The following is a 23,475-nucleotide window of genomic DNA, read 5'->3' as shown; positions in this document are numbered from 1 at the left end:
ATCCAACAACATCCTAACGATTATAGACCTGGGCTATAGTTTCCAGATAGTTCTCTTCTGTAACAAGCAAAAGGGAAAATGCAGCATAGGGGCTCAGAGCTGAAAACTTAAATCTAAAGGGTTAACTGCAGTTAGGTGGGATTTTCTTTCTGTATACAAGACCAGTTGACATAAAGGCATACATTTTTACATACAAGCCTGATGTTGCAAGTCTACAATAAAAAAAAAAAAAAACTGCAAAGTTTTCTTGGTTGTTACCCTTGCAAACTATCTCTCTTTACCCTTCTCCTCTGCCACGTTATTCTAGAACACTTCTAAGTAAAATGCAGGAGAATAGCCAATAGGATGCCTGCTGCTTGTCTGGGATCATGTGTAGCACTTTCTATTTGAAGCTGGTGTTTTAAAATTTCTTTCTAACGATCTTTTATTTTTAAAGATGGTAGGGAGGAGGGGGAGAAGTGGTTAGGAGGAAATTTCCCAAGAAGGCAAAGTAAAAATAAATGGAATGATGGCTTGGGAGTGGGTGGGGGGAGGGGAAAGCTGTAAGATGTGAAAGGGGTATTTTCAACACAGGAGTAAGAGCCAAACTTCACTTAGTTGGAGGCAGATGAGCACACACCGCTCCTTCAGGATGAGGGAAGGGGGTGTGAGTGGTTGAGGAGTGTCTGTGATGCAATTCAAAGGACCTGAGCACTGGGGGTGCAAATGCCCCATCGCAATGAACGTCCTCTAACGCCTGCCTAACGGGATGATTAATTCCACATCACACTCAATTTGTGAAAAGAGCTCTTGAAAAAACTTTTGCACAAGCAAACTGTCAAAATGATGAATGAAATAGGTGTGTGCAAATGGGGAGGGGAGATGGCAGGCATAAATGTATTGGCTTATACATTTTCGTTCCCCTAATGTCCCAGCCGTGTAGACAGGGCAGAGAGAACCGCCAACTGGAAGATTTGGTTCCTTTTCCGAACTGCATATGTAATCCGCAGACTGTAATAAGATAGATTATAGAAAAAAAGAAATAATCTCATTTCTTCATAAATTGTCTTCCTTCATCACCCCAATAATACATAACCATGATAATGGGTATTTTATAGTGTGTCCCATGCAAGATGGCCTTGGGTCCTTAACCTAATATAATAAACAGATAATTCAAATAAAAAGACAGCTCAGGCCAGTGGGAACAGGGCAAAGAGGCCAAGAAAGGCAAAAATCCATACTCTACTTAAATATATTAATAAAACAAAGGAGGGCCTGCTCTCTTTTCTAATGAATGAAAAATGCACTTAATTTAATCTGTTTAGTTTGAGAAATTATTTGCTTTCCCTTTCCCTCACACTGGAGCTCTGGCTACTTCTGGAATTGATCATCTCTGCTAAACACTGACGGTGTTGTAATAAATTGAACTGGGGCACACAAGGCCACATGTGCCCTCCAGAAGACAACTGCGCCCCCCCATCTTTCACTAGACAGCCTCAAAAGACTTCAGTCCCCCAGCAGGCATCACCATTGCCCTGTGGGGAGGTGACCAGTATTAATAGTTTTAATATTTTGGTTTATTAACCACACAAGCCATACAAGAGTATAATGTCCTTGTAAAAAGATTCAAATAAAATACTCAGTCAAGGGCACCTGGGTGGCTCAGATGGTTAAGCGTCTGCCTTCGGCTCAGGTCATGATCTCAGGGTCCTGGGATCGAGTCCCGCATCAGGCTCCCTGCTCCTCGGGAGCCTGCTTCTCCCTCTGCCTCTCTCTCTCTCTCTGTCTGTCATGAATAAATAAATAAAATCTTTTAAAAAAAAAATACTCAGTCAAAAGGTGTCCCTTCATCAGCCTTCCTCCCCAAACTAACCACCGCCATCACTCTGCTCTCTAGGGGTTCACCATTAAACAGTGGAGCGTGTATCATTCCATTCCTTCTCCATGCATTTGCACCCATACGCATATACAGGGTGCTATTTTATTTATACATAAATAGAGATGTGGGTAGGGGGAGAGAGAGAGAAAGATGCACTTTGTTTTGTTTTCGTTGCCTTTTATAATATGGCTTAGCGCATCTTCCGTGTCAATACCTACTGATTCACTTCATTTGATTGAGTGTCTTCAGAGTATTCCGAAGCATGGATATCCCCCACTTGATGTAATGATTTCATTATTAATGAACATTTTGGTTGCCCAAGAAGTCTTATTAACTATACTTAGAACGAACTGAGGCACCAGCGAGGTCAGTCCTCCCTCATCGGGCAAAACAGTAGTACAGCCATGAAATAATTAACTTTAAAGATCTTTTAAAGAAAAAGTCTTAGAGACTAACAATAATTGACAAAGAAAAATTGTTTTATAATTACATTTCCTTAAAACGGGACATGGAAGCCCCATTAAGGAAGTTTCTCAATAAGAAGGCATAATTGCTCCAAAATTTGTTTGCTATTATAATCATCCAGGAAGACCTTTGCAACAACAACAAAATAAAACACCGGGACGATAATAGCTGCCATTTATTGAGGATAATAAACATCTATTTTTGTTTTCTAATCAGTCACAGTCTTTATCTTTTTAGAGAGAAAAATTCTTTTTTTGGAAAACGGTCACAATTCCCTCAGGGGAAAGTCCCCATCACCCTACTTGTTTGGAGTTTCTGTCAGTTCTGGGTTATTTTGTACAGCATGGATATCTTAGCACACAGCATATAGTTCAGGCTGCTATAACAGAAATACTATAGACTGGGTGGCTTACACAACAGACATTTGTTTTTCACAGTTCTTGAGGCTGGAAGTCTGAGATCAGGGAGCCAGCATGGTTGGGTTTCGATGAGGCCTCTCTTTCTGGCTTACAGATGGCCACCTTCTTACTATGTCCTCATGTGACAGAGATAGAGAGAGCTCTGGTCTCTTTCTCTTCTCAGAAGGACACTAATCCCATCATTGGAGGCCCCATTCTCATGACCTCTTCTAAATCCAACCACCTCTCAAAGGCCCACCTCCCAATACCAACCATCACATTGGTTTTCAACATACAAATTTGGAGACAACACAAACATTCAGTTCATAACAGTGGGGAACAGAGGGCACTGTCCAGGAGGCAAGGTCACAGTGCAACTCCACTGTCCTTCTCCTAGGTGGAGGCATTGGTCAAGGTCAAGGTCAATGTTGGCACCCCATAAAATGCCTCCTGTGGGTTTAGCACACACAGAGCGTGGAGTGCGCTTTGCTGGTGAAGGGATTCCTCTGTCAGGACCACACCCTTACAACCAATGCTGAGGTTCCCAGACCGGTGCTGGGGATAAAGCTGGGCTTCACCTCTTCTCAGTGATCACCACCTCTATAATTCACAAGTGCCCAGTGGGAACACAGACCCCCACGTAAGGCAAACGATTCCCCTTGCTGACTCTAATATAAACATGTGGTATTCATTCTGTAAGCTCCTCCACACGACAGCAAGGAGAGCAGCAATCACAACTAAGAGCTCTGAGAACTTACTGCCTTTGTCAGACATTATGCCAAATGCTCCCATGAACCATACCTTTCATCCTCACAATAATCTCATAGGTTGTTGTTCTAGAGGTGGTTTTGTTTGTTTGTTTATATACGTGGTGATCTAGGTTCAAGTTAAAAAAACTGCCCCCAGTTACCCAGCTTATAGATGGTGAAGCTGGGAGTCTAGAACAGCTTAGAGGACTCAAGGACTCACAGTGTTTAATTACTCTGCATCATAACACTGTGTCCTCATGTACATTTTCCTTCTTTGGAGAGGTTCTGGGCCATAAATAAATAGATATATAAATAAATATTTTTGTCCCCAGTCCATCCTCAGGAAATGGATTTGGGATCTAAAGAAACACAGGTTGTACCTGTGGATGTGTCTTCTGTCTGTGTTTGGGGATGCCTATCCAGGCCATGAGACAGGGAGCATCTGTGGACTCTGCTAGTCAAATAGATGAGTAGCTTTTCTTATTTCATTTTCTGAAATTGTTTCTCAAAAAGTAGCACAGGTCCATTTCCTTCTGGCCCCAGATCACCTTGACCTGGTCCATGTGCATGTCTGCAGAATTCTTAGAGCTGCAGGAGCATGGGGGAAGAGGTGGTACTCACAGAGAACACAGCACTGCGTGTTGCTCACACCCAGGCCCTCCGAGGTGGAGGTGGCTGAGTTTGGGATGGCGGTCCATGCCAGGAAGGATGTGACCTGAAGACCTGTGACAGGCCACATGCACACAGAGCTCCCTAAAGCCATTGTCCATTCTTGGAGTCATCTCCTAAAAGATCTGGGACTCCATTAGATCTACAGAAACGTGTGGTATGAGTCCTGCTAAAACCAGTACCTTTGTTGCTATGAAAGTTCAGAACTTTCATCTCTTGATGGAGGATGACTTTCTGTTTAACAAAACTTTTTAAAGTAACCTTAAGTATTAGGGGTCTCTGATATCAGCTACAGAATTCTGGAAGCCAGGCTTTAGACAGGTGAATGATTTCAGGTTTTTTATTTGTGGACACCGAGGAGGGGCGAGTGTTGGGCAGATCACAGAGGTGTAGTCTGTTGTTTGGGATATTTGTTCTACCAGTGACCAGGTCCTTCCTACTGGACGAAATGCAGAAGTGGAACTGCCCTGTCCCTTCACAGTGAGTGTCCCTCACCGTTAGGATGAAAGAGAGTCAAAGTCAATAGCCTCTTTCTCTGTTCAAAGTCTCTTTTCTTCTTTTTCTGCCTGAAGCACTTCTGAGCCTATTCAGTGTTCCTTCATTGCCTCTTGCACCAAAGCTGCCCAGTGTCACCTCTAAGTCAATTACAGAGGGAAAAACACACAAAGCCATTACAAGGAAGTAAAAAGTATAAAAGGCTTGGCAAGCCCTAAGAAGGCTGACACACTGCTAAGCCACAAGAAAGCAAGGACAGGCATGATTTCTATTTGAAAGGATAAGGGTCAGTGTGAGCAGGAAGCTAAGATGTGGGCATTTTTCAAGGAAGGATGTGATTGAGATTGGATTTGAAATTGACAAGTTTTCTAAAAAGTAAATGGGGATATTGTTCCTATATGAATGTATTTGAAGCACGTCCCGTAAGGAGTAGAAATAAAAGAAAATAAATCAATGATGTTTGTTCTCATCCAAATGCCACCATCAATGTTCCTAGGTAAAACAACCTACTGAGAGCAGGAAGGAAGGGGAGGTGCATCAGTAAGAATGGTATTAAATTCAGTCAATAGATTTTCTGTTTCCACCGGGAGCAAAGCAAGTCAAAAGGAGGGCTCAGGTTTTCAAAGAATAATTTAGATTAGGCACGATGGAACTTGAAAAGCAAGATGGTAGCAGTACTCATCACCAACATTGGATATAAAGTCAGCCTCCTGGCCTCCATTCTCCCAGGGATCCTTCCTCCTGATCCTTCCTCAGACCCTGTTGCTCCCCTGCTCAACACCATGCAGTGCTTTCCCAGCTCACTCAGAGTAGAAGTTAAGATGGCCCCAAACCCCACATCTGTACCTCCCAGCCTTCCCGTCAGACCTCATCTCTTACTGCCCTCCCCTCCTTCACAGCTCCAGCTACACCGGCCCCTTGGCTCTTCCCCAGAGGCCCCACTGCTTCTGTAGGACTCTTGCCCCAACCATGATTCCTCTGCCTCCTTTCATCTTTGCTCAAATGTTCCTATCCCTTGATCATTTGACTCGGTATTGCAGCCCTTTCCAGCCTGCTTTGAGTTTCTCCATAGTACTTATCACTCTCTGATGTACTCTATGTTTTACTTATTACCATCTTTCTTCTCCCTCTACACACAAACTCTAGAACGGTGAATTTTTGCCTCTTCTGTTTGCTCTTAAATTTCCAGAGAAGAGAACAGTACAGAATACATATTTGTTGAGTCAAAAAGCAAGTGGATGAACACAATCACTATACTTGTGGGGGGCCATGTGGAGTTCAACAGAAGGAACCATTGGCTCAGATTTACAACTGCAAAGAGACAGCACTCCTTTTGGGGGTTAACACACTTAGAGATTATTATCTGAGCTGGGAGTAGTATTGAAAATGCCTTCTGAGCTGTAGCTGTCCAACCAATATTGGGCTCTAATTCTTTTTTATCCAAATTTTTATTTAAATTCTAGTTGGTTTACTTACAGTGTAATATTGGTTTCAGGAATAGAATTTAGTGATTCATCACTTATATATAACACACAGTGCTCAACACAAGTGCCCTCTTTAATCCTCATCACCCAATTAGCCCATCCCCCACTCACCTTCCAGCAACCCTCAGTTTGTTCTCTATAGTTAAGAGTCTCTTATGGTTTGTCTCCCTCTCTTTTTTTTCCCTTCCCCTATGTCCATCTGTTTTCTTAAGAGAAAAGGTCTTATCCTCACTAGCTTTTGCTCTTACTGACTGTTAATATTATAAACTCCTGCACAAACCTGGAGAAAATAGACAAGATGTTTAGCCTTGAAATACATTCTGTAAATTTTTTTTTTCCTCAGGAACTTGATCAGTTAATTAAATCTCATGTATAACTTTCATCATGATTGTGAGCTTGCAGGCTGGCTGGTGGAGAAGGGAGGCAGGAGTATACACCATCTCTTGGAGGAGATATTTCCCAGCGGAGGTCAAGGCCAGCCTCCTGGTAGATCTTGTTAAGCAATACAGAAGTCTCTTTGGGGAGGGGGTGCAAGAGACAGTAGTGAGCAGCAAGGAATAGGAGAGTGAGAAAAATCAAGAGAATTAATAGATCGTTCTCCTGTGGTTTCTTCTAGATACAATTACCTAAAACTCAAAGCGCAAAAACTAAGCCTTTATTTCAGCAAACCCAGACTACTTCTTGTCACATGCCATTTGCTAAACACAGAGAGTTTAAAAAAAAATGTTCCTAGACATAATTCCATTATAGTAGTTGACACACAACCATAACCAACACCCCCCACTTTCTTGGACACTGATATGTCTGGATGAGAGAAACTTCTGGCCTGTGTGGCTTAATTCTGCAGTTGCCATAATCTCCACCCTCCAGAAGTTGGAAGTCATGATGGTAAAGTGGATTACTGCACAAGCCGTTGGGGTCTCTGGAGAAGGGAGTTCAAATCCCAAGCTTAGGTCATGAGTAAAGATGAAGGGGGTTGGTCTAATGGTTTATCCCCCTTTGGGAGCCATGAAAGGCACAGCTAGTTATGATTATTAACCTCGTTCAAAAGAAGCACAGCCAGGAATGTGGTGAATTGATCCTCATCCAATGAAACTGGCAACAGCCCACAGACTCCTGACTCTGAATTCACTCTGGACTTTTTCAAACACGATGTGAAATTTTTCAAAAGAAATCACAGTGTGACTGTTCCCTGGCAGAGAGAAGCATGTCATTTTGCAGAAGTGCCCATTTGAGCTCAAATAATTTAATGGAGATAAAGTAGTCTGTGATTATCAGCACATTATGGAAAAGAGGGACAGATCCGTTCTCTTGTCTTCTCTCTTGACAGGTGTATTTCTACTGGATTTGCCGGGATCCAAAGGCTTTTGAGTGGTTTGCTGATCTCTTACTTTCACTGGAAACACTTATGAGTGAGCGAGGGAAAGCTCATTTTCTGAGTTATCATATATTTCTTACTGGCTGGGATGAAAATCAGGTATTGACAAGATTCAGAATAATCAGTATTACATAAGTCATCTAATAATAGAGCAAAGAGCAGAGGAACAGTGTCAATAATGAGCTCTATAGTTATCTGGTGGCATGAAAGAATTATGTGTATGTTCTTAAAAAGGAAGGAAAAATAAAATAAACCAGGTTAGAAAGAGGTATTCAAATCATAGCAATAAAAGAATCCCAAGTATGGAAATCCAAGAAGAATTCTGTCACGAAAGGTTGCATTTGTCATTTTATTGACATGAGGCGAATATTACCGATCAGCTATATTGTCTTGTTCAGCTCCTGATTGGTTCTAATTCTATGATTTGAGCTATTCAGAGTTAGCAAGAAAAAAAGCCAAAGTGTTTACATTCGACATTTTGTATTGTGATGTATGTGAACATCTATAGAAAATAATCATTATGAATACATGATTTATCTAGAGATTTCTTTTTCTTAAGACATTCTTAGAAATTGTGTGCACATATGTTCATTCACCTAAGATCAAGAGGATCTTCTTTTGTGGCACGTGTTCTGCAGTATATTGTATCAATGAAATAGTAAAGTTGTGTTTACCAGAAATAATGTATATCAAAATATTGCACTAGGGTAGAATTTCAGGGTTGATAATATTGAATGATAACTACTACCTTTTAAATCTTTTTTAACTCCCCAAATATGGAAGCTAACAATGAAGTAATCACTAGGTTTATGAAATGTATGCTGCTCCTGTTGATATTTACTTTAAGGAAAGTATGTTTGAGCCAAGATTTATATTAATCACTAAATTTACAAACGAATGTGTTCCTGAGAGTGGGTACTCCTGCTCTCTCCCTCCCTCTCATAAACACACACACACACACACACACACACAGAGGCCCTATGGGACATTGCTGAAATTTGACTCTGTACCTTTGGGTAAGACTTAGCTTAAAATTCAGTAGCTAAATGAATTTTTAGGGTCTTATTTGCAGTCGGCCTTAAATATTTATTCCTTTGGGATAATTTGAAATACAGGTTCCTTGGGAACGAGCCTTAAAACATCTTTTTTTCTTTAATTTTATTTTATTATGTTATGTTAATCACCATACATTACATCATTAGGTTTTGATGTAGTGTTTCATGATTCATTGTTTGCGTATAACACCCAGTGCTCCATTCAATACGTGCCCTCTTTAATACCCATCACCAGGCTAACCCACCCCTCACCCCCTCCCCTCTAGAACCCTCAGTTTGTTTCTCAGAGTCCACAGTCTCTCATGGTTCGTCTCCCCCTCTGATTACCCCCTTCATTTTTCCCTTCCTACTATCTTCTTTTTTTTTAACATATAATGTATTATTTGTTTCAGAGGTACAGGTCTGTGATTCAACAGTCTTACACAATTCACAGCGCTCACCATAGCACATACCCTCCCCAATGTCTATCATCCATCTACCCCATCCCTCCCACCCCCCACCACTCCAGCAACCCTCAGTTTGTTTCCTGAGATTAAGAATTCCTCATATCAGTGAGATCATATGATACTTGTCTTTCTCTGATTGATTTATTTTGCTCAGCATAACACCCTCTATTTCCATCCACGTAGTTGCAAATGGCAAGATTTGGGGGGTTTTTGATGGCTGCATAATATTCCATAATGAATTAAATACTGTTAATTATGTTTTCCAAACAGAAATTTTCCTTATTCAAATGGGATTTTTGACTAATGATCCATTTGATGAAGTACAGATACAGTCTTTGGGTTTTTTTTGCTTTCGAGCACTGTGCTTGCTCTTCAGCTTCTACAGTGAATTGATTTCAAGGGTCCATCTCAGAATTCCCAGTCATTTGGGAGTTTTGAGACTGAGGCCCTGTTTGATTTTGTGACAATACAACTCTGCCCCATCCTATCTCTGCCCCCTTCTCAAAGTATGCTTTAAGATATACTTTTTTACTGAATACAAGTAAATTAAAATTGACGTGTTCTTAAATTTTTGTCATGACACATTGAAACTCTTTAGATGCTTGAATTCCAGAAAAAAGGAATTGGTGCATTCTGTCAGTGAGGAATCAAAAGGCTTTTTTGGAAATAGCCAATTGTTAAACTGAATTCAACAACCTCAAAGTGGCAGAAAGACAAGAACAGAAGGGACAGATGGAAAAGGTATTATGAAGGGCAAATCAACAGGGTTTGAAGATTAATTGAACACTGGGCTGAAAAATATGGAACAAATATAATTCCAAATGTTTGAACATCACTGATTGGTAGCTTGACAGTACCACTAACATAAGTAGAAAGGGACCTTTTTTTTCTATTAAATAATGCCCAAACTTCTCCTCAAGGACTTTAAGGCCCTTCCTGACTGCTGGCAACCAACTGTTGCAATTCCATCATGCCTCTGGCACTTGAGCCACTAGACAATGCCTTGTGTTTGCATGCCTCCATATCTGCCCTCTCTGTCCCATTTCCCTGACCGTCACTTAATGTCCTCTGTCCTCCCCACTGCCTAGGACATGCAATGGTTCTTTGAAGCCCTGGCCATCCCCAGTTCTCTTAGTCAAAAGTACTTGGGGCTTCAGCAGTGTAACTTGTCTACTTCTCCAAGAGCACTTTGTTTCTATCTCCAGTAAAGAAGGATCCTGGTCTAACTTATGTCGTTGACGTCATGCATGTGGGCTTCCCCTCCCTTGGATGACCAGTTCTTCACAAAGCAAAGACCTTCTCTCTTTATTTTTGTACTGCTCACTCGTAGTACCCTGCCTGCTTATAGAAATCACTCAACAATTGTATGTGGAAGGAAGTTGAAGTCACACAGTATTTGAAGATTCATCTTGAGCTATGATGATCAATTTGAAGGAACAGAAAAAAATTTACGTAAAAATATGCTCAGGGAGTTCAAGACCCAGGACTCTACTCGGGCAGGAAGATGAGGGTGTCGGGGAGAAAGTTAGTAGTCATCTTTGTAGACGATGCTCACTGGGACCATGAAAATGAAAGTTCTTTGGGGAGTAGTGGTCCAAAAAGGACTGGAAACTGGGAAGGCAGCTGCATTGTGAGACAGGAGCAGATCATAGGAAAACAAATCTAACATTTCGTCCTTGAAAGAAAAGAAGAGTCAGAGAGAAGTAGAAGAAATAGTATTTCATAATGCATATAAAATCAAGGAGAAACAATGTTCAGCCACATGGTTGGTGGAGAAGCCAAGGAGAATAGGCCCGAGCTGGTCATTAGCTTAGGCACTTAGTCAAAAGTAAATTGGCTGCCTCTGCCTTCTTCTTTGCCCACAGCTGAAACTAGTCAATCCTACTGTTAAGCAAGAGGGCTGTGGGGCTACAATTGTGCTGCTCTAATCTGGAGGCTGACACAACTCTGACCTTGACTTCCAGTTCTGATAACAGGGCTTCTGCCACTTTTCAAGGCTCAGTCCTCAACTACTGCCGCAGTTCCTGTCCCTGAGCTCTTGTCTCCTACTTCATGCTTCCCTCTCGGTCTTGATAAACCTGGCCAAGAAGAGGATCCTGCCGTACTCTCACTATTGCTCTCCTGGAGTCCCCTATTCCCAAACTCCATGCCGATAGGATCCCTGCCACCTGGGGTCAGACCTGCCTGATGGCAACTTCCTGCAGCCCGGGCTTCTGTGATTCCACCACCATCCACCCTCACCAGCTGGTCTGTTGGGGCCTTACCTGGGGTAAGGTTTGGCCCAGCAGGGTTGTTAGCCAAACTGGTCAGGAGCAAGATGAGTCAGAGGACATGAGCAAATGGAGCACCAAAGGTTGTGAAACACGAACTCAAGAGCTGCATCGGTGTCTAAGGGGTGAGCATAGAACACACAAATCCCAGGAGGTAAGAAGAAAGTAGCTACCAGGGTTCAGCAACCTAAAACATCATCAGTAGGCAGTGCTATGCCCCAGGCTCTTATTTATCAATCAGTACTTACCTGGGTGCTTTTATATAATTTGAAAGCAAATTGTTGGGCACAGAGCTCCAATCCTGCCCCTCTCTGTGCTTGGCCACCAGGTCTGTCTGCCAGGCTCCGCCTCCTCCCAGCACTAGAACCTGGACAGTCCACTTCAAACCGTTTCAACCCAGTAGGTAGATCTGACTGTAAGATCCAACCACTTCCTGAACGTTTCCTATCATTTTAATCTGGCAGTGCCCTTCTCAAATCCCTAAGGTTTCATATTAAGTGAGTGGGAACAGAGGCAGAGATTAATTTCTGAGCAGTTTGGTAGAAAAAAGGAAGTAGCTTAATGCTTACTGTCCCTTAACCATATTTACCATACTACTCTAATCCTTGTCAAGAAAATTCCTCCCAGGTTCATGTTACTGTACCTCACCCAGGCACACATCAAACCCTTTGTTTCAGTAGTGCCCAAGGTAGAATACAAAGATAAATGAGATATGATGTCTATCCCAAAATGCAAAATCAGTGATTTCTGATGCTAATGATAAGCATCTCTAGCTGCATGAAGAAATGTTTTTGAGTATTCTATCTACAAATGAACATAATTACTTGATCTTTTATTTAGAAGCAGGTTCCTGTTGTGTTTTGTTTTGTTTTTTTTTCCTAAATGTCACCTGATGCAACAATTTTTATTTTAGGCCGTTCACATTGCTTTACATTGGGATGAAAGTACTGACGTGATCACGGGGTTAAAGCAGAAAACATTCTATGGAAGACCTAACTGGAGCAATGAGTTCCGGCAGATGGCCTATGCTCACCCCAGGTAAGGCGTTCTCTTTCCTCTGCCTGTAGGAGCCTCCCTGGAGGCTGCTGCTGAGGTGGAAAAGTCTAGGGCATGAGCTGCTCAATGTGTAGTAGTGAGCACTTTGTTTAGGGAGAAAACATTGACCTTAGAAAGGGTGGTCATGGAGTTTTCCAGAAACCTCTCTGCTTGACTGGCTTTCAACATCTGACAATTAGCAGTTGTGCTGAAATGTTTCACACTTAAATTCAATCAAAGATGGTATTTCTTTTTTTTTTTTTTAAAGATGGTATTTCTTAAACTACGTAGGTCTTGAAGAAATGTTCAGTGAACACAGCTGATCTCAACTTACCCAACTGGAGAATTCACTTATGTCCAACTGTAAACCATATCTAACATGTTCAGCAAAGCAGACAAAAATTGTTCCAAGACCAAGCAGAGATTTAATGTGGTGGCTAAAGACCCAGGATCTGGAGCCTGAGTGCTTAGGTATAAATCCCAGCTCCACCATAACCACCTGCTTACTTTGGACAGGTTATGTATCCTGCCACTGACTTAGTCTCCTTCTCTGTAAGCTGCACTTAATAATAGAAGGTTGTGCTTTCTAATTCTAGAAGTTACTGGCTATGTGACCTTAGACAAGGTAGCTTGTTTGAGTTTTTGGGCCCCATTGTAGAAACATGAATGATACCATGCAGCCACCGTGTTGTTTTCATAATTCAAAAAATACATAGCTTGATAAAGTGCAAAGCACTAATGCAAACATTTATCATTATTATTCTATGTCCTCTAACTCAGTCTCTGTTTTGAATCCCAGCATCTATGGCTCTTGAAAGTCAGTATGCCCTAATATTGTCCTTGTTTAAAGAATATTTTCCATATTTGAGGAAAGGCCATGGAAGTGAGGAAGTATGCCACATAGGTAACTGGGAAAGAGCAGAAGGACAGCATGTGCCAAGATCCTGAGGCAACAGACAGTGTTCCTGGCATGATCCAGGAGGCCAGTGAGGTTGGAACAGAGTGGGTAAGAGGAAGAGGGGCAGAAGGCATATAGGAGAGATAACTGGGGGACTATTACAGACCATTATAAGGCTTTGGATTTTATTCTGAGAGAGGAAACCACTCAAATGCAAAGGTTCAAGCACAAGAGTGACATGATCTGCCTTATGTTTAATGAGACCACCTCTGGCTGTTGTGAGGGAATAAATTATAAGTGCCCTAAGGCAGAAGTGGAGAGGCTAGGAGGAGGTAAACAGTGGTAGTGGTTTGGTTTAGGAGCAGTGCAGGTACTGAGAGGCAGTTGGATGCTGGTATTTTGTGAAGGTAGAGCTGACATGGCTTATTGATGGATTAGATGGGAGAACGGTGTGACCCGAGCTAGAATGGACTTACGCTTACTAATTTGGGGATGACTGAGAGAGCAGGTTTGCCAGCACAGGATATCAACAGTTCGGTCTTTTGACATGTTTAGTTTGAGATGCCTGTTATACAACCAAGTGGAGAAGTCAAGCAGACAGGTGAATATGAGTCAGGAGTCAGAGGTGTTCAGGCTGGAGATGTACACGTGGGAGATGTTAGACGTGAACTGTATTAGAACCAGGAAACTGAATGAAATAGACAAAGAAGCCAATTCAGATGGACAGGAGTTTAAAGGACCACCATATCCAGAAGAGAGGACAACACATTCTCTATTTGCAAGTCACAGAGTTTAATATAAATTACTCGTAGCTATCAGATTAATCATGTCATTTACATCTTCTATAGCCTGACCTCTCTTCTGTCCACTTTATTGGTATTGAACCACTAAGAGTAAACTAAAATCTACTAGGGTCTTTCTGACTAATTCCCTGTTTCCATCTCTCCCAGAAGTTCTGGTGCTGTTGCTTTGTGGTCTCTCATCAGGGTCATTGCGTCCTGAAACCTTCCATAATTCCCTTGCATGCTTTCTGCTCTATAAGATACTCTTCTGGTGAATATTAATTAACTTTTGGTCAGTTTGGCTGCTCTTTTTTACATTTTTCTAATACTCTCTTTGTGCTCAAACTTTTCCATTTTCTTTTTTGTTAATCGTTACTAAATTTTTGAGACCTCCTTGGACCAGCTGTTTGAAGAAAGTATGGTGAGACACGGAGTGTGGAAGGAGTGACCAAGTCCAAGGTTCATAACCTGTCCAGTTCCAGCCCTGTGAGACCCCGAGCCAACCCTCTATACCCTATGCTGTGGCAGCCTGCCTGAGAAACACCAGACCCAAACTGAGAGCATTCACTGCAGAGGCTCTGGATTCCTGAGCACACCGTGCCTGCATCTGCTCAGGAATGAATCCATTGGAAGTAGTGGGGACCTTCTCCTAACCTTGAATTGTCCTAAGAGTAAAGGATTTCCAACAAGAGAGGCCAAGAAAAGCTTAACCTTTAACTTCAGGGTTAAGGGAGGGAACGAGTGGACCAACTACACAGTTGTTTTGTCCTCAGGCTCAGCCTCAGATGCCCTAGGAGAGCTGGACAAGCCCATGGCAAGTGGCCTTGGGACTCTCCAGGCACCACTTCTGAAAACTGCTGGCTCCACTTTGTTTCTTACCTTGACTCTTGCTGACACTTGACCTAGAATCCAGTTCCAGTGTCCTATCTTCTCTCTAAATATGGTGCTTAGAACCCATCCCAGCTTCCAGAGCCTCAGAATCTGGTTCCCTTGTGCTATCTGCTCAACGTCCTGTCCCAACTCCTAGAGCCCTAGCCTCCTCTGAGCCCTGAAGTCACCACCCTTCAACTCCTACCCATGGGGTACTTATCCAGGGGCAGAGATTGGATCGTTTTATCTGTGAGTTCCTTAAAAAGATGGTGGGTGGAACACTAACAAAATGATACAAGCTCATATGTTACAACCACGACCAGGATTTTCTTTGTTGGTATGTTCTCCTTTTGGAAAAAAACATCTACTCATCTGATAAATGTTTTACACTTAGTTTTCAATTAAAGGATGAATGTTCCCACTTGCAGGGTTCTTACAGGACACATACATCTTTACTCTGAGTTCTTATAGATAGGACCACTCTTTGTTAGGATTGCCCCTTATTGACGAGTCACGTTGTATTTGTTTATTTGTTACACGTGAAGTTCACGGCCCAGTGGACAAGAAGGCCTTTCAAACCAAACCATTTAATTATCATCCTTCCCTCAGAAAGGTGTGAGCCAGAAACAGCACCAGGAGACCCGAGAGCAGAACTGAGTTTGCACTAACACTGCCCGAGCAATTATGTCGGGTAGTGGCTGGGAAGCGAGTCTGTCCAAGCATGCGGGGAACGAGGAGTAGGAAACAGTTTGAAGGCAGGAAAACCACATAGTTGTCACTTCTCTTGTTGCCCTTGTGAAGAGTGTGCTCATTCCTGTTCAGAAGCTGTAATCAAAGTTTAGTATGTAAATGTACTTAAAACCCAATTGAGCTTTTCAGCACATTAGCTGATGGATGACTTCGCCTCCCCCTGAGCAAAAGAGGCCCCCTAAGACTGTCACCAAATCAAGCCTCTACAGCATACTTCTTAGCCCCCAAATTTTAAAAGTAGCCTATTTGTAATAGCCTTAGACACTGGAACACAACTTGTTATATAGCTCCAACTATCAATGTAATTAATATAAGACACATGTAGGCAAAGATCAATGATCATTTCTTCCTTGGAATGCCAGATCCTGGGCAAGACAAGTCACCAGTAGACAGCTTAGCACCCCCCTTCCAAAAGACTTTTAAAATGACCTCCTTAAAATAATTTTGTTTTCTGCTGTGTAAAAGAAGATTTATGTTTAATGAAGCTTTTAATGAAGAAATCTCAGAAAGAGAATGCCAATAAAATCTAATTTTTAAACAAGAAAATCTAATTTTGAGAAGTATTTCAATATCCTGGCCTTTGTCCAGATATAAATGAAACACACAATCCAATTATTGTTCCACACAAAGGACAGAGTAACGTTAATTTTCCTCAAGATGGTTATTAAAGAGATAAACAGTATGTTTTTCCTTGATTATGTCAAGGATATGTTTGTTCCCAAGCCTACTTGGCTACTCTTAGAAGACAGGTCTTTCCTGTCATTAGCTCATATCTTTTGGCAAAGATGGGTCAGAAAGAATTGGTGGATTTGTTAGTGGCCTCAGAAAAGGTTCTTTGTTCTTGAGGGCCTTTGAAGTAGGCTCTCAACCATTTCTATTCATCAGCACGAAGCCAAGGATTCTTAGGGCTTACTCTTTTAAAAACATTTACCTGTTCCCTCAAAGCTGGAGTTTGTTCTTGTTCTAAGAAGAAGGAGTTAAATCAAAAGAATAAAGGGAAGAGAGGCAAAAATATTTTTTTTACAGAACATGAAAAACAGCACCAAAAATAAAGCTCGAAGGGAAGCAGATCAAAGAGAATAGTGCAAGCTCCAAAGGAACCAGAAAATTGCAAAAATAACAGTAATAGAGAAACAAATTGATGGGCATCAAAATGAATACAAATAAGGAAAGGGGAGGAAAAAATTAAAAAGTGATCAAAGACTGAAAGTAGAAAAATGGGAAAGTGTACTCTATTGTTTTTATTTGCAATTAATTTTTGTAATTTTATCAGCTGTATTACAGAACACAAGTATAGTTTTAAAAGAAGATCACCAACTAGTAAGTGAATATATAGAAAGTAAGCCTTTGATTGGCCCAAACTCACGGGCACGTGACATTCGCTGTACATTGCTTATGTTGGACAAGCCCGGAAAAGTAGTTCAAACACAAAACAATGAAAACAGTTCTCCCGACTAGAATACGGTAGGTTAATTAAATACAGGCATTGAGAGTCATGTCTTCCTAGTCTATAGAAATGTGTATCTTTCACAAAAATGGAAGCTGTATTTCATTTTTTGTAAACGGTCTCGACTTGTTCCCAAGCTTTCACAAAATATTCAGAAAATCAGGGAATCATTTCCAAGAAGGTACACAGAATGAAAATATATATATTTGTCACATCCAGCTACTTTTTGGATACATACACATTGTGCATATACTCAACCGTCTGGATCTGCAGATCGGTTGTTTTTTAATTAATTGAATAAAATGATTTTCCATAGGACTTTGGTCTTTGGTCTTAACATTTCACCAAGTATTTATCATTTGCCACTTTTGACTTAGCTGCTAATAACTTCCCCGTGCCATGTAGATGTAAAACTTTATGTAATTAATGACCATAAAAATTTTGAAGATTCGGCCATTTCTTCAAAACTTGAGTAGAAGTGTTTCTCTTATCTCGAAGAAACAAAGACTTCAGAAGAGTGCTACCATTTGTTAGAACTGTTCAATCCAACCCAACGAGGGAGAAAGGTGCCGACTTACCATATGATTGGGAACTTCTAATCCATATTGCAGGAATGTATTTTAGACCACCCATTGTTTTCAGAAATGTAAAAATACCTTTATACTAAATCAAGTAAATGTGTCCATCTGGAACCACATTTGCTTGTGTGCACACTCTCCAATTCTCATTTGTACATGCATATGTGCAAAATGTTTTTAAATGATATTTTGGAGAAAGTCACATTCTGATGATAGCATACAGGGCCCTCTATCTAATAGGATATTCTTTACATTCGTTATATGACTAAAGTGTTCAGAATACCCGAAGAAATAGACCTAAGTGGAAATCCCACACATGACAAATTATAGCTTTATGAGAGAAATAAAGCCACCATTAACTTATGACTGGGATAACGTTAGCATGTTTCAATAGTACCTTTCCACCAGAGGACATCCAGCTCTCCCTCCAGTTAGAGTCAGGTGAAGATTCAATGAAAATTACTGGCTTTACTCTATTTTTGGTAGCAAAGGTTAGGGAGGTTGGGTGAGCACAAGTGGATTTGTCATTATTCTGCTAAGCATCTTTGATGGTTTTACCTAGAAAATCATTAGATATGGCAACTATATGAGCATATTTCTGGATGAAGGTGTATACATTCCTGTGTTTTATCAGAGAGGGGAGGAGAGAGGATGGGCAGAAAAATGGCCCTACCATTCCCTGGCATCTAACGCTACAAGTCACCTACTTTTATTTCTCTCTTATTTCATTTTCTATTGGACCATGACCATCCTCAAAGACAGCAACTTTCTCTGTGCCCCCACGGAGCTGAGCACAGTGGCCAACATCAGCAAGTGAAGGGACCATGAGAAGGATGTGGAAGCTGGGACCAGATTCCTAATTCTTCCCAAATAAAATGGAGTTGGTGGGAATAGCAAGTTAATTCTCAGCAGTGAGCAAGCACTGTTAGGGACTTTGTAGCTCCTAATGAACCACTGAGTAATTAAGATGCAGAGAGAAGTCACAGAGCAGGCTGCTACAAATCAACCGGGAGATGGGTTTAAAAAAAAAAAAAAAAAAAGCTGGCCAACACAATTATTATCTGTGGTTGTGAAAAGAAGGTGCTGTACAAAATATAATTATACGATGAATCATTTGGAGGAATTTCTAATGAAAAACATTCGCTAGGAAAGATTAACCAGAAGTTGTGTCCATTGTCTGATACCAAGTTTGTAGCCCTCCTTGTCTTCTTTCTAAGCCTCCATAAATCCACGGGAAGCTTCTGTTTATCGATTTTATTTGCAGAATGCACTCAGGGTATAAAGTAATTTGATTTTTTTTAAATGGGGTTTAGGGTCTGCCCCTACAGGGTTATAACTTACCAAGCATAAAAGCCAACACATAAAAACAAACGTACAATTTAAAGAGAGAAGTGCTCAAGGCAGCAGAACCTGGGAATCCAGCAAGATGGTGGGATTACTCCCGGGCACACCCACTCTCCCATATATCTGCTGAGCAGAAATCTCCTGGTGGGTGACATTTTGGATGCCTTTCATGCATGGCATTGCTGAAATGTTTTGAAAAATGCATCAACCCTACAGAAAAGAGCACAATAGTTATTTAGCAAATAAGAGGGGGAGCGGGAGGATTCTCCTTATTGTTCATCAGAGCTAAAAATAATACTGCTAATGTTAAAACCATCTTTGCAGCTCGTGTAAAATTTGTCCTTTTCCCATCAAAGTCAGCAGCCCAGACTGATCGATGCCGCTAATGCTGTCCTGGATCCAAGTCCTCATTCATGTGCAAGCTCTGCAGCTTGCAGGCTGTAAACCAAAGGATACTGCCTTGTGTTTTTATACTTCTTTTACAGGGAATCTTTTTTTAATTCTAAGCAATCGTGGGTAATTAAACTTGATAGGAGAATTTTTTTCTATACCAACCCCATTAGGGTTCTGTTGCACTTGTCCGCTGCCTCATAAAAGGAAAAAAAAAAAAAAATGCTGCCACATCTGTGCCTTCCACACTCTGTGCAGATTCTCGGCTCTGTGAGCCCCACGGTATATGCATTCGGGACAAGAAAGCTCCGCGCTTGAAACTACAAGTGCCGAGGCGGGTAAGCAAGGCAAGCGATCGGCTGCCCTGTGCGGGGACAGGAAGGCACAGAGTGCTCGTGAAGGGAGATAATGAATGGCCTTTGTGAGACTTTTTGGCGACTGCATAATCATGACACTTACATGAATCCAGCAAAGTGTGTACTTCGTTGTGCAGCGTAATGGTCACGATTTCAAAAGAGGCAGGGTTGCTGTGAACGGCTGGGGACACCAGTGGTTCACCTGGCCGCCAGCAGTCAGAACCCTTTGAAATGGAGTCTTAAAGGCAGAGCATCAAAGGGGATCCTCAGGACCCGCAAACAGTCACTACGACTGCAAACGAAAGGGCAACTCTAGCCTGTTGGGAATGGGCCAGTGGGCAATCACTTTGGTGACACCTACGCGAATGGAAAAATATCACCACCCATATAGGCGTCTTTGAACACGGATGCAGGGATACCTCTGGGCCTCAGACACAAAGCCAAGCTGTGACTCTTTACGGGGAAGGGTTTTGCCTGACCCATCTATCATTCAAAATGTTTCACTCCAGAATTCAAATAGCCCAGTGCTGGAGTGCTGATCCAGGAGGACTGTCACCATCGTTGGGGTAACAGCCCATGTCACATCTGTTCAGCTCCGCGGAGCAGACAGACATCTTGTGGGTCAGAGTGTAGGCTGTTCCTGGGGCTGGCCATGTGCCAAGCACAGGATGGAAGGCTATACTGGCAATGTCATGTCTAATCCTCTCAGAGGTTCTAAGAGCTAGGTCCTATCATGCACCCCATTTCACAGAGAAGGAAGCAGGGGGCCTTTGAGGAGATAATAAACATGCCCAAAGCTCCTCAGCAACAGAGGGGTAGAACCAACAGCATTCTTAATCAGTGCCTTCTATTTCCATAAACACCTGAAAGTTGCTTCATTAAGTCATAAACTCGTATTTTTCAGTGGAAAATACTTTCGGAAAAGGCACTTTCTCGAATTTTGCCGTGGGAATAATAGCTTCAAAAATAGTCCTTATATGTTTTGAGCATATTGTCATTTACAAATGAGTCCACTTGATAAATTCGTTTGAAGCTAGAGTTTGAAATATAATTGAACCATCAATTTCTACCATGGTTATTATGGTCCTGGAACACATAATTAAAATGTGGATTGACTACATGGCAGAGAACCATGTTAACATATAAGCTAGGAAGAACGAGCTATAGAGGAACTTCCCAACCACAGCCAGCTATCAAGGAGCAGAGGTGCTGGGTGGGCTGGTCCTAGAGTCCCAGTAATTTCTCCAAGACAATGTTTCTCAAAGTGTAGCTCACAGGACCATGTGCCTCAATATCATCTGGGGGACTTGCTAAAAATGCATTCCTGGGATTCAAGCCTGGGAATCTACATTTTAAAAATCTGCCTAGGTGATTTTATGCGCAGTGCCAGAGATTGGAAAAATGCTATAAGGAATAGAACAGTGCAAGACAAGGGAAGCATGGTCTGTAAGTCCCTGTAGAGACTGGTTACGCCTGACTTCTGGAGACAACCTGAATCCTTGCACCAGTGTGTTATTTATATTTATTTATAGAAGCAGAGCTGGCAGCCGTGGTCCCAAGGGACCTGAGCAGCTCAGGGACACTCACTATATGCAACAATACCTCTTCCACACGGTTTTCTGAAATGTCCTGACTAGAGAGGACAGTTTTCAGGTGACTCCACTTTCAGTAATGTCTTTTTCCTTTCCAATTCTTCTTTTTGGCCTTCTTTGAAAACCAAAGGCATTCCAACAGGAAAAATAAACTAGCTTCTCTCACTTTAGTATAAATTTTATTAGCTATGAAAAGGCAGGGCTGAACAAGATATTAATAATAACTAACACTTTTTAAACCTTTTTGAATGCATTATCTCATTTTGTTCTCAATAAAACATATAATGTAATCATTAGTCTCTTTTTGCACATGCAGAGATTGAGATCTTGCCCAAAATCTTGCAGATCATAATCAATGGAACCATTTATTCATTTATTCAACAAATGTGTATTTTTTACTGTGGCCAAGCACTATTGCGGGCTCTGGAATAGTGAGGAGTAGAGCAGAACAGGAACCTCACATTCTAGTCACCAATCCAGGAGGACATGAATCAGGGTCACTGGACCAGAAATCCAAGTGCTATCACCTCTGTCATTGAAACTCCCTCCCCAGTCATCATGGCCCTGCTACTCTCGATCTCCTGGGCTCCACCTGCCTGTGTGTTTCAGGGTCTAACAAGACGCTGGGAACCTGTGTGGGAGTACGGCACTGAGTAGGAGAGAGAATCTAAGAAAAAGGAAGTGAGTGGAGAAAAATAAATGAAGGCACAACCGCAACCACTTCACTAATTTTATAACTCTGTCTTGGTTTCTGGCTAGCCTTGCTCCTGCATAACACATTCTTTCCTTGTCTTATCCTACCACAGCAGCAGCATTGGTGTGTTCTTCTGTGGACCCAAAGCTCTCTCAAAGACGCTTCAAAGGATGTGCCGCTTATATTCCTCGGCCGACCCCAGGGGCGTCCATTTTTACTACAACAAAGAAAGCTTCTAAGCCTTGGAGAAAAAATTTCTTGTGTTATGTAAGTGGCTGCAGTCATGTAGGTCAGCAGTCAGGAAACGTTTCCTGTAAAGGGCCATATAATAATTATTTTGGGTTCTATGGACCATATGATCTCAGTCACAACTACTCTACTTTACCATTTTAATGCACCAAAGTAGCCACAAACAATAAATACGTCAAGGTATGAGCATGGCTGTGTGCCAATGAAACTTTATTTATGGACATTGAAATCATATTTCATATAATTTTGTCATGGAACATTCTTTTGATTTTGTTTCTAATGATTTAAAAATGTACAAGTCATTCTTAGCTCATGGGCTATCCAAAAATCAGATGGTGGCCCAGATTTGGCCTGCAGGAGGTAGTTTGCTGACCCCTCATAGATATCATTTTTCTCAAACTTATTTTCATGCTCAACAGTGAGCATTCAACATGGAGACTGATATGGCTGCCTGGCTCAGAGTCTCCTGTAGAAGTCATTTCAAATTTCATCACCCTCATGGCAGAGACATCTGCTTTCTATCCAAACCTGATCTTTTCTGCTTAAACTTAAGCTCCTTTGTGCTTTCTTTTCATCCCCTATAGACCTGAGAAATCACCAATGTGGGTTATCTTTCACAAAAATCCTTTATATCTTGAAAGTGATAAAATCATCTCTTACCTATCTCTTTTCTAGTCCAAACAATACTAGATTCTTAACCTTTCAGCCTAGGATATATATTCTAGCCCTTCAATCATTCTTGTTGCTCTTCTTCAAATCCATTTCCATTTCCTCACATCTTTTTAAAATGTGTGGACTAAAATGAGACATAACATTCTAATAGATGCATGACTAGTATTGGGGAGAAAAGTGATTTTTTAGATATTGTGTGCCATGTTTTTCAATACAGCTAAACTCTATATTTGCCTCTCTTTCTTTCCTTCTTTCCACATCCCTTTCTTACTCTTTTTTAATGCATACTTTTTATTACTATCACATTTTATTTTCTTTTTCTTTTTCTTCTTTTTTAGTAAGCTTTATGCCCATTGTGAGCCTCGAACTCACAACACTAAAATCAAGAGTCACATGAGCTACCAACTAAGCAAACCAGGGGCCCCTACTATCACATTTTGATCTATAATCATCTTGACACTTACTCCCCAACTCAATTTCTGCCCCACAAATAGACTGGGAATGTTTTTTTAATTTTATACTCTCATTGAGCCCATCTTTTTTTTTTTTTT

At 41.4% G+C, this 23,475-nt stretch overlaps 1 protein-coding gene across 1 annotated transcript in view; it reads left to right on the top strand.

Moving 5' to 3' along the window:
- The window catches only part of LOC118001790 (NADPH oxidase 3-like), a 55,922-nt gene extending 33,680 nt beyond the window's left edge, over positions 1-22,242 (top strand). The window contains exons 11-13 of the mRNA XM_034991935.1: positions 7,449-7,595; positions 12,181-12,305; positions 22,116-22,242. Of these exons, the coding sequence (XP_034847826.1) occupies positions 7,449-7,595; positions 12,181-12,305; positions 22,116-22,242 (399 nt within the window). The remainder of the gene's footprint in view (positions 1-7,448; positions 7,596-12,180; positions 12,306-22,115) is intronic.
- The last annotated feature ends 1,233 nt before the right edge of the window (positions 22,243-23,475 follow it).

The sequence above is a fragment of the Mirounga leonina genome, unplaced genomic scaffold (genome assembly GCF_011800145.1).
Source record: "Mirounga leonina isolate KUSES-001 unplaced genomic scaffold, KU_Mleo_1.0 Mir_54, whole genome shotgun sequence".
Classification (NCBI taxonomy): domain Eukaryota; kingdom Metazoa; phylum Chordata; class Mammalia; order Carnivora; family Phocidae; genus Mirounga; species Mirounga leonina.
The sequence above is the reverse complement of the archived record's forward strand: the minus strand, read 5'-3'. Positions and strand labels throughout refer to the sequence as shown.